This window comes from Sceloporus undulatus, chromosome 2, assembly GCF_019175285.1.
Source record: "Sceloporus undulatus isolate JIND9_A2432 ecotype Alabama chromosome 2, SceUnd_v1.1, whole genome shotgun sequence".
NCBI lineage: Eukaryota > Metazoa > Chordata > Lepidosauria > Squamata > Phrynosomatidae > Sceloporus > Sceloporus undulatus.
Genome location: NC_056523.1, coordinates 249,468,683 through 249,479,789, shown reverse-complemented (window position 1 = coordinate 249,479,789; position 11,107 = coordinate 249,468,683). Strand labels below are relative to the sequence as shown.

The 11,107-nt window shown below is 43.1% G+C and overlaps 1 protein-coding gene across 3 annotated transcripts in view; it reads left to right on the top strand.

The window, feature by feature from the left end:
- Positions 1-2,251: 2,251 nt before the first annotated feature.
- The window catches only part of LOC121922684 (transducin-like enhancer protein 1), an 89,256-nt gene continuing 80,400 nt past the window's right edge, over positions 2,252-11,107 (top strand). The window contains exons 1-4 of one of the 3 annotated variants that reach the window (XM_042452394.1): positions 2,252-3,340; positions 4,682-4,770; positions 6,591-6,654; positions 7,002-7,046. In XM_042452394.1, the coding sequence (XP_042308328.1) occupies positions 3,317-3,340; positions 4,682-4,770; positions 6,591-6,654; positions 7,002-7,046 (222 nt within the window). In that variant the 5' untranslated portion in view covers positions 2,252-3,316. Of the gene's footprint in view, positions 3,341-4,669; positions 4,771-6,590; positions 6,655-7,001; positions 7,047-11,107 lie in introns of all 3 variants that reach the window. The other 2 variants (XM_042452395.1, XM_042452393.1) reach the window with 2 other exon arrangements.

Sequence of the window (11,107 nt, the reverse complement as noted above, 5' to 3'; positions counted from 1 at the left end):
CCTCCCCCCTAAAAGAACAATTAAACAATTAATAATTAAAAGTAATCTGTTGCACAGACCATAATTTAACAAAATGATGGACCAAAATGATGGAATGTTTGGAAAACCTAGGGAAGGTTAAAAGTCTTTGCTGAAGCCCTTATAAAATGCAGAAACTGAAATGTGGAGGCCTGAGGTCTTGTTTGAAATTCTCTTTGGAAGCACTTAAAGACAGGGGCAGGAACTGGGTGGTCCTCCAGATGGGGTTGGACTGTGATTCCCAGCATTCCTCGCTGAGACCTATGCTGGCAAAGGATGATGGGAGCTGCAGTCCAACCAGCGTAAAATTCTGTTTGGGAAGAACCTGAAGAAAGACAGGGGAGGAAACTGGGTAGCCCTCCTGATCTGGTTGGACTGCAGCTCCAAACATTCCTCCCTGCTAGCTAAATAAAGGATGATGGGAGCTGCAGTCCACCCAGTTCTGGATGCCAATCCGTGGCCTAAGCTAAGACTTTGAATTTGTTTACCTTTTGGAGTTATTTAAGGGAGGGGAGGGCATTGCAGTGCCTGGACAAGGAAGCTTACAAAGGATGAGGCAGTCTGCGCTGAGATTTAATGTTAATCCTTTAAAAGATAGGCTTTGATGGGGGGTGGGGGGGGGGCGGAGGCCATGGACTAGTTAAGAATCTCTTGGCAGGGCCTGTCAGCCTGAATATTAGCAAAATATAGTGGGCCTTTGACATTTGCTGGGGTTAGGGGCACAGGACCATTGTGAAAGTGGAAGCACACTCACACAAATATAATTTATTTTACCCACAAGAACACCTCTCTAGGAATGTCTAAGCTCTCCTTCCAGAGCAACTTTATGGTTGACATCTGCCCAATATTGACCATAGAAGTGTGTTGGAGGACCTACAAAGGCCTAGAGAAGTGTTCTCTCCAGGAGTCTGTAGTGGATGTTCTGGTGGATGTTGACCATAGAGTTGCCCCCGAAGGCCTAGGAATTCTGAGGGAAAACATCTTAACCAACCTGTGAAGAACCAAACCTGCAAAAGGCAAAGATGCAGATGTGGAGGACTGACTGTATACTGCAGAGCCAAGGGGCCCAAAACAATGCAAACCAAAACGATTCCAAAGTGCCTCATTCTTCCTCTTCTTGAGTTCACCTTTGGGGGCCTTCCTGACGATTTAAGAGGGGAAAGTCTTGTGAGAAGAGGCTACATTTCCCAAAGCCTTTGAGAAGAGGAAGCTTTGACAGGACTGGTGAGGGACACACCATTCTCTGAGGCAACCACTTCATGGTCATGGGCCCCTGAGTGATAATAACAACACCTTTCTATAATGCAGAGAGTCAGCGTGGCCTAGTGGTTTGAGCGCTGGACTACGACTCTGGAGGCCAGGATTCGATTCCCAGCTTGGCCATGGAAAGACACTGGGTGACACACTCTCAGCCTCAGGGGAAGGCAATAGCACAAGCCCCTGCTGAAGAAATCTTGCCAAGAAAACACCACAACAGCTTTGCCATAAGGCACACAACAACAACAAGTGTTTTTTTTAAAAAAATGGGAAGTCGAAGGCTTCCATGGCTGGAGTCCATAGTTTCTTGTGGGTTTTTCTGGCTATGTCTATATATATATATATATATATAGAGAGAGAGAGAGAGAGAGAGAGCAGACAATAAAACATATATATATATATATATACGTGTATGTGTGAGTGTGTGTATGTATGTGTGTATGTATATGTGTGTGTGTGTGTGTGTGTATATATGTGTATATATATATATATATATAGTGTATATTTATATGGCAATATCCTAAAGCAGCCTCCACATCAACTCTTGAGTCCTCCCTCCATTTGCTTAAATAGGTCCAGCTCCTGCCTGTCTTGCAGACAGGAAAGATGCCCTTATTTATCTCCTTCTGTCATTTCCACAGATTTCTGGGAAAAAGTCGGGCAAAAGAAGGAGTAAAAGAGGAGTCAAAATAATAATAATAATAATAATAATAATAATCGTAGTCAAAGTGAAAGGGGGACTGCGCATGCGCAGAGACTGGATAGGGCAGAGCCTCCCTCCCTCCCTCTCTCTAAGTGCCCCACGTTACTTTGATTGACACCTCCGCCTCGCCACTCTCCTTCTCCCCGACCTTCCCCGGTCTGAGCGTTCCACCGCCTCCTATTGGCTCCTCGCTCGGAGGGGTCCAGCCGCTCGCCTAGAAAGGCTTCCTAGCATAAAAAAGAAGAGGCGGAGGAAGAGTAGTAAGAAGGTGATGCAAAAAAGGGGGAGGGGGCGGAGCGAGGCGATGCCTGTCAAGGCGCGCTCCCCATTGGCGCAACGTCACGGCCCCACGTTGGTCCCCCGAGCACCCGATTGGTCCTCTCGGGGCGGAGGGGCGGGGCCGCGGAGCTGGTTAGCTGGAGGAGTGTGAAACCGCGTGTTAATGTAACCAGCGCGGGCGGATACATTGTGTCCCGTTTATTGAGATCCGCCGCTGCCTCTTCCGAGGGTCCCGAGGAGTTTTCTCCGGGAAAGAAAGAAAGAAAGAAAAGAAGAGCGTAAAGAAAAGAAGAAAGAGAGGAAAGAGCTTTCATTTTCCTTTGGGCGAGATCTGTTTCGGGAGTTTGGGGCCATCGATCGCCTGGATATTTTTGTTTTGTTGTTCCTCGGAGCAGGAGGAGAAAGAAAGGGAAGGAAGGAGAGGAAGAAGAGAGGAAGGAAGGAAGGAAGGAAGGGAAGGAAAGGGACGACCGGACGGGGATGAGGAGGATGATGATGTTGGGGATGATGGGGGTGACGATCCCCTTCCGCCCCGCTTTCCTTTCGGGCCCCAAATAGGCGAAGCCGGTGGAGAGGAGTCTCTGATTTTGGGTCCGATTGGTTTTGATCCCTTTTGATCGATTGGTTTCCATTCCTTTGCAACTCTCCGGAGGAGAAGATTGTATTTATTGTCTCCTTCCCCCTTTTAACTTCCCGCCTCTGGCCATAAAACTCTCCGGACGAAGGAGGCTGGATTGTTTCTCTCTTTGATTGCTGCTGCTCCTCCGGGCAAACTCTGCCCCCTTCTCCCTCTCCCTCTCCGGCCCCCCTTCCTTTCCCCTGCTGCCTCCTCCTGGGTCCTTTTCCCAGAGAGCGGAAGGGAAAGGAAGAAAGAACCGGGAGAGAAGGAGCCTGTGGCCGTCGCCTCCAACCGAGGAGAACAACAAAGAGGCGAGCGGCGAAGATGAGCCGCCCTCAGCCCAGCAGCAGAGCCTGAGCACCGGAGGCAAGAAAAGTTGGGGCCTTTGCCGAGGAGGAGGAGGAGGAGGAGGAAGAAGAAGAAGAGAGCAGCCAGGAGCCATGTTCCCTCAGAGCCGGCATCCCGTGAGTGACCACCCTTTTCCCCCCTCAGCTGCGTCCACACTGGGGAAATAACGCGGTTTGGCACCGCTTTAAGTCTTTGTCTGACTCCTTGCTATGGAATTCTGGGAGTTGGAGTTTGTTGTGGGGACCAGAGCGGATTTAAAGCGGTGCCAAACCGGGTTATTTCCCCAGGGGAAACCCATAGCCCTCCCTTGTGCTTTCCCTGTCGCCTCTCCTTCCCTATGGATTCCCCCATAGTTTATTGACCACGTCCCACAGAGCAGGGTCTCCCATCCAAGGACTAGCCAGGGATGGCCCTGCTTAGCTTCCAAAACCAGGCAGGGTTTGGTTCCCCCCCAAACTTGCCTCATGGCCAGCCCTATGGATTCCATCGGCAAGGCTGCCCCATGGGTTTCATAGGGTTTGCTCAGGCGAGGGAGACTCTGGGGGGGGGTTGCCAGTTCTTTCTTCTGAAATGTAGCCCACAGTGTCGTTGGCGGTCTTCCCTCCAAATGCTAACCAGGGTTGACCCTGTTTAGCTTCCTCTATCAAACAGGATCCGGTGCCTGTTTAGTGAGTTTGTGCCTTCAAGTCACTTCATAGGGTTTTCTTAGGCAAGGGAGATTCTCAGAGGTGGCCTCACCACTTTCTCCCCTCCAAAATATAGGCTGCCAGACCTGGTATGAGTTGGTGGTCCCTCATCTAAGTGCTAACCAGAACGGTCCCTGCTTAGCTTCCAAGACCAAACAGGATCCAGGGCCTTTCCAGTATGTACCTTCAAGGCGCCTTCATGACTGACCCCATGAATTTCATAGAGGTTTTTTAAGTAGGGAAGACCGAGAGTTGGTTTTTCCAGTTCCTTCTTCTGAAATATAGCCTACAGTGCCTGGTGTTAGTTGGTGGTCTTCCATCTAAGTACTGTCTAGCACTGTCCCTGCTTAGCTTCCAAGATCGGCCAGGACTACGTTGCCTTTAGAGCAAAACTGGTCGTGGACGAAAGGAAGACACCAGAAAGTGGCATCAAGGTGTTTGGGAGCAGGCCTCTTGGCTGACTCTTGTGTGTGTTTAAAGAAAGGGAGGCTGAGCATGTGGTGGCGAGCAGTGCTCAAATCTCCAAGGGGATATTTAATGCCGCCTTGGCTCCTTTGGTGCCCTTCGGTCATGCTGAGTGGCTGCTTTCTGTCCTTCCTGCTCGGCTTGCGTTCTGGAGGGTTGGCCAAAGGTTACCAGGGTCATGGGATTAAAGGGACGCCTTCATCTCCTTCTCTAAACAGTTTCCTTACAAGTTGACTCTTTTCTCTCCCTCTCCCTTACCCCCCCCCCCCCCCAACATGGCACCCTCTCCTTCAGACGCCGCACCAGGCTGCAGGACAGTCCTTTAAGTTCACCATCCCGGAGTCTCTCGACCGAATCAAGGAAGAGTTCCAGTTTCTCCAAGCTCAGTATCACAGGTAGGTGCGGCCTGGACAGTTCACCGACACCCTCCTTGTTTTCCTTTGCTCCCGATGGGGATTCAAGGCCCTTCTGCCACACACCGCACGCGCTTGTTCAAACGGGTGTGTTGGGCTTCTTCCAAATGTACTTAGCCTTTGCGCCCAGGTGGTGGCGTGTGGAGTCAGTTTAAGGCCTGTCACTCACCGCAGGAGAAGGGAGGGAAAAACTGGAACCATTGTTTTTATTTGTAGGGGTTTTTTTGCACTCCTCCCTCGTATGTTTTCAGAGCTTCACGGGAACTGTCAATATTTGCTTTGCAAGCCTTTGATAGCCGTCTGGAGTTGACATTTGATCAGTCAGTGTTCCTGTCCTCGTTTCTGCCGCTAAATACTTGAAAAAATCGATTTAAAATGTTGTTCTAAAAGCAAGAGGTATTATCGGGATACCCCCAGTCCTAATAAAGGAGTCATTTTCCTGGCTGTTTTCAAAATGATACTTGAAAACGTATTTTGGGTGCTAACAATCTGATTCTGAGCACATCCTTTCATAATAGACATCAGCTTAGTTCAGTGAGATTTACTCTCAAGTCAGTGTGCATCAAATTATAGCAGAGCGGACAGATGTGGTGTCTGCATACACTATAAAAATGGCCTTTAGGTTTCGCCACTAAGCCTACTTGTTAACATGTCCAATAGAAAGTACTTCAAAGCAAACATGTTTTTACAGTCAGTTCTAGGAATGTTTTATGGTTCACCATGTATTATCTTCGTTTGTAACAACACACACAAAATTGAAATCAAGTGTTGCACAGTTTGAGCACTCTATGTACACAGTCTTAACTCAAAGATCAAGCCCATTCAGATAAGTAGTGATCAAACAGCAGTTTTAACATGGTGTGAGCAGATCAGGTATTGCAGTATACCACTGCAAATACCCTTTAATCATAGCAGCAAAATCTGGGTACTTGAATTTTCTAAAGGATTTGTTTTAATGGCCTTCGGCCTTCAGGTGTCTATTTGGAGCAAGTGCACTTTAGCTGTAATTTCATTTGTGGGAGTTTTAGAAGTAAATTTCCATTGATGTTAATTCTGTGGAAAGTGTTTGGGAACGAACAGCCACTGCAGAGTAAAACATCCTCTGTGTTTATTGAGGTGTATTAATAAGTAAGTTGTACATTGGGCAGCATCAGATGGTTTACTCAGAAATAAGTCTCATTAATAATAATAATGATGATAATAATAATAATAATAATAATAATATGATTTATTTATTTTCCCCCTTTTCCTTGTGGAATCAAAGCAGATTACAAAACAAGATATCAAAAATACAAAATACACCCCCCCCCCCCAATTGAGTTCACTGAGACTTTGGCCGAAGTTCACGGACTTCTCTAAGATAGGTTTCATTTGCCTTCAGTTGAAAGGAATACATAGCTAATGTAGGGATATAAAGCAATTAGTTATACATGCGATTAAGCATATATGTGATGTAGCAGTTGCTCCGTGGCATCACTGAAATTGCACTGCCATACTCATTATAAAAGTATTTTATTTAAAAGAAGAAGAAGAAGCTATTTTTGGGAAGGACAAGTACCTGCTGCAAAGTACACATACAGCTAGATTGTTCATGGTTTCTCCATACTCTCTCTCTCTGTAATTTGATCTGCATAGATATTATGTACTCTGTGTATTCAGACTAGGTCTTCTATATTAAAGCAGTAGGCTAAAGCTTTTCTATATTTACACTGTATATACTATGACAGTTTCTCAAACTAGTTTCTTTTCAGAATGCAAATAGAACTGACATAGCTAAACATTGCTGTTTTTCCTCCTCCTAGCCTTAAACTGGAATGTGAAAAACTGGCAAGTGAAAAGACAGAAATGCAAAGGCACTACGTGATGGTAAATATGGCCTCATCTGCTTATTTCTTTTATTCATGGTATAAAATTGCCAAATTGGAAGGGCTTTGGAGGGTATCTATTCCAGCCCCCTGCTTGGAGCAGAATCCAGTCACAGTATTCATAACAGATAACTATCTAGCCTCCACATAGATACCTCCAGCAAAAGAGCCAAGTGCCTCCCAAAGCAGATTGTTCCCCTGCCTAACAAGCTCTTTGGACATTGTTCTTAATGCTTAGCTGAAATCCGTTTCCCTGATTGCTCTTGGAGTAACAAAACACCATTGCTCCATTTTGTTTATGACAGTTTCTGGATTATATTTTTAACAGACTGTTCTCCTTCTTTACAGTACTATGAAATGTCATATGGATTAAATATTGAAATGCACAAACAGGTAAGAAATTGCTACACAACTCATTTGGTAACAAATGTTTAATGTTCTTTGAAATAAGAGATTCTGTGTTTATAATTAAAACTGGCTGCATAATAGATGAAATCTAATAGATGGGGAATTATGCGGATAAAATACACAGCTTTTTAAAGTGCTGGCTGGTGGGATGAGGACTGTAGGAAACAATTTTCATTGCTCTGGTACTATCCAGTGCTTCAAAGACGCTTAAAGTTAAATGCTTTCAAGGAAATGGATTTCTAGAAGGAAATTCCATTTCGGCGCAACCTTGGATCTGCTTCCCCAGCCTTTTATGTCCATGCAGCATATGGTGATGGTTGCTCAAATCCTAGCAATTTAAAAGCATGAAAAGATTAGTGACTTGGAAAACTCTCGTTATGACTGAGTTTGCAAGTTCCCATAAAATTCACACTTATGGCCACTATAATGGTGAATAAAAAGAGTATTGAACTGGAACAAGGCACTAAGGACCTCGTAAGAGAAGAAAAGCTAAATGATTGCCCAGCCCAAAGGACCTTCAATTGAGTAGTTATTGTCTGCCAAAGAAAGCATTAATGGCAGGGTGTAAGTATTCTGTAGATATGCTGACATCCACTTTTTCATCAAGATGCTGGTACAATAAGTCTTTCAGAAATCGATGGCCTCTTTAAAAAATTATCATTAGATGAAGTTGCACAGTTGGACACATTTCAAAGTGCAACAATACAATTCTTTCTTGATGTATATGTGCTATTTCATCTAAAACTCTTGTTTCATTAAATTAAAGAGCATGGCTGACCGGCTGGGGCACAGCGAAGAAATTGATTAGTTCAGGCTTCACATCTTCAGTATATTCAAAGGCTTCCATTAAGCAAGTGTGTTTCAGTGCTGAATTCTGCTTTTGTACCTCTGAACTCTTTGATTTTTGAGGGGTGGGTCTACAAAGTCTATCAGATTTAAGAATATTGTCTTTGGTAATGCAAAGTTATCGCAACACAGTGTCAGTGGTATAGACAGTGCATTTGGTAGGCATACTGAATTATATTAACTTACATAAATACAGTATCTTATAGTCTCTGGATATATTGCTGAATTTAGGGAACAAATGTTAATTCTGTTTTCACTTATAGTATTCAGTCTACATGCAGCCTTACTTTGAAAATATTAGGCATGTATGTATAAAATACATGGAGGAACAAAATATTCAAGTCCTTATTTACTCAGACTTGTTATTAAATGGAAGTTTAAGTTTAGTGGCTTGTGACATCTATTTTACCTGAGTTGGTCTTAGTTTTGTTTAAGAGCTTGACTTATCTTCTAGTATAACTGAGGTATATGGTAATTTGGAGCAGAAGATTCAACACTGAGTTACTTTTCAACAAAATTTAGTCTTCAATTTGACGTCTCAGATTTTATCCTTAATATGTGTATTTACTTAACCAATTTTGTTTCCCTCTATTTTAGTATTTTGTAGACAGTTTGACCTTGCCTATAAAAACACAGTATGAACTGCCTACATTTCTGGTAGAGAAAGCTGGCAAAGATAATGTTTATACTCAGTAGGAGTTCATTATATTGTATACAGCAGTAGATAAACCTTGACTTTAATCTACAAACTAGAGTCATACTGTTGTTTTCAATTGCACAGAATTAAATAAATCCGTTCTTACCTGAGCAGTATGTTCTGAAGGGAGGGATGTCTTGATAATCTTAGACTTTAAGAAAATTGTGGAGGAGGGTGGTTGGGTGGCTGGGATAAACCTTCCTGGCTTTAAACGTGGACAGTATGTTCCTAGGCATTTGGTAGAGAGTAATCATAATTCTTATTAAAACTGGTGATGTGTAGCCCCTAGGGAGTAGCCAGGCTCAAATTGATGCTTTTTGCTGGCTGATCACCAGCCTGGCCTAAGTGCTCATTATGTTGTAGAGAGAGGGCCTTCAGAGCTCTCATTACGTTTGACAGGAATTCTCTCCAGGGGGAAACTGGGCATTAGCTAGACTCCTGACAGGCTGGAATTATTCCTGCTTTATGGCTTATAACCAAATGCTTAGCAAGGCATCATCAGGGGACACAAAAGTTGTCATATCTGACAACATCTTTAAAAAAAAAGAAAAGCTAGAAAGATGCTGTGATGGGGAAAGTTTCACTGAGCCCTGTGTCTATATGTCTCTGTAGCAATGCTTTCTGAGATCTCTTCCCCTAGCCCTGATTCTTAAAACTTTGATAAAGTAAACACTGCAATTGCTTTGCTAAAATGGTTAGGCAATTATCTAGGCTGATGACTCAAGGAGAAGAATTTTTTATTGCTTACTTCTGTAGTTGCTCTTCCATATTAGCACTGTGTTTCTAAGGTTTAATCTTGGCTTTGTGAATTCAAGACAATGTAAAAAAATTATCGGGAGGGGGGAACAGTCTTGTATTGTATTCTGTTCCCCTGTTACATGCCTTCCCTCTCAGAAGATAGAGGAGTTGCATTTTGAGATTCCTTAAATATAATTCTGTACTCTTCCACTAAGAGGTAGTGATGAAGTTTTGATAAATACATGGTTTGTAGTTAACTTCTGATGTACAGACCTGTAGGGAAGGTCTCTTAAAAGTACTTTAAGTAGACTTGAAAAAGTACTTAGTTTAAGGGGTGGGGTTGGCCAAGAATGATGACTGATTGTTTGGTTAATCCTGTCCTCCTGTAATTAACGTATATGTACAAGAATTCTTCCAATCTTACTCTGTATGTCTTGCCTTACAGCAAAAAAGAAAACAATTATTTTCAGATTTGGCACTGTCTTTTTAAAAATTTGGCCTTTTCAAGCTTGTGGTGTTCCTGCCCCATACTGCTACTTACATTTTTTTCTTACCAAATACTGCACTCGACAGGTTGAGTTCCCTTATCCAGAATCCCAAAATCCTCCACATGGATGGCTGAGCTAGTGACCCCTTTGCTTTCTGATAGTTCAGTGTACACAAAATTTGTTTCATGCACAAAATTATTAAAAATATTGTGGGCAAAAGTACTTTCAGACTATGTGTATAAGGTATGTGGGGGACATAAATGAATTTCATGTTTAGAGTTGTGTCCCATCTTCAGGATAGCTAATTATAAATGTACAAATATTCCAAAATCTGAGAAAATCCAAAATACTTCTTGTCCCAAGCATTTCGATTAAGGCAGACTCAACCTATACTACTTATAATTGTTGTGACATGTAGAAAGGAATTTCTTGGACCAGAATACTCATATATCAGCCATAATGTAGGACTAGTACCATATAAACCAGAGATGGGTAAAGTGTATAGCATGTAGAGAGTCCCTAAGGTCATTCCCCTTGGGAGAGAATAATAGTGTGTCAAGAATATTTTTTGCTCCAAAATGCACCAAAATATCCTCTAGGGTAGAAAGGGCATTTCCAACATGTTTGGAGGTCTTCTGACCCCCCCTCCAGTTAAACAAATGCCCTTGGGGGGGTATTTTTAATGGAAGCAGGTGCAGCCAGGGTGTGTGTGTGTGTGGCCCTCCATTGAGTCCTGGAGGGTTAATCCAGCCCTCTAGCCTTCCACAGTTATACGGATATAAACAGACTTCTGCCTGCCACAATATATATAGCTTAGTTTATTTCTTGAGTTTGTGAAAGTAACTTTAATCCACTGGAGGATCCTACATGAAGATTTCCAGTTTTTAAAAGGATTTTTAATTGAAGTTTTATATATGTTTGTAAAATACAAAGAGCACCAATTACAACAACAACAACAACAACAAAAGAGCAGGGGAATTAGAAAGAGAAAGCAGAGAGGAAGGCCATTTGTTTTTAAAAAATGTGATGTCCCTTCTACAATGTCCTGGATAGTTCTCGAGTACTTCCCACCCTTCTGTAGTAGACCTTTAGGACTCTATGAAGAGTTGGCAACAGTTGTCTTCAGCCCATCTGTCAGTGGGATTTGCAGTAAATATATTACTGTCAGTGGACGTTTGCTCATGGGATTTCAGTTTTAATTTTCAGGGGGAAAAAAGCAGAAGTAATGAAGATTACTTCTTAACTATTAGTAACCTTATTTTTCCATCCAACACAAG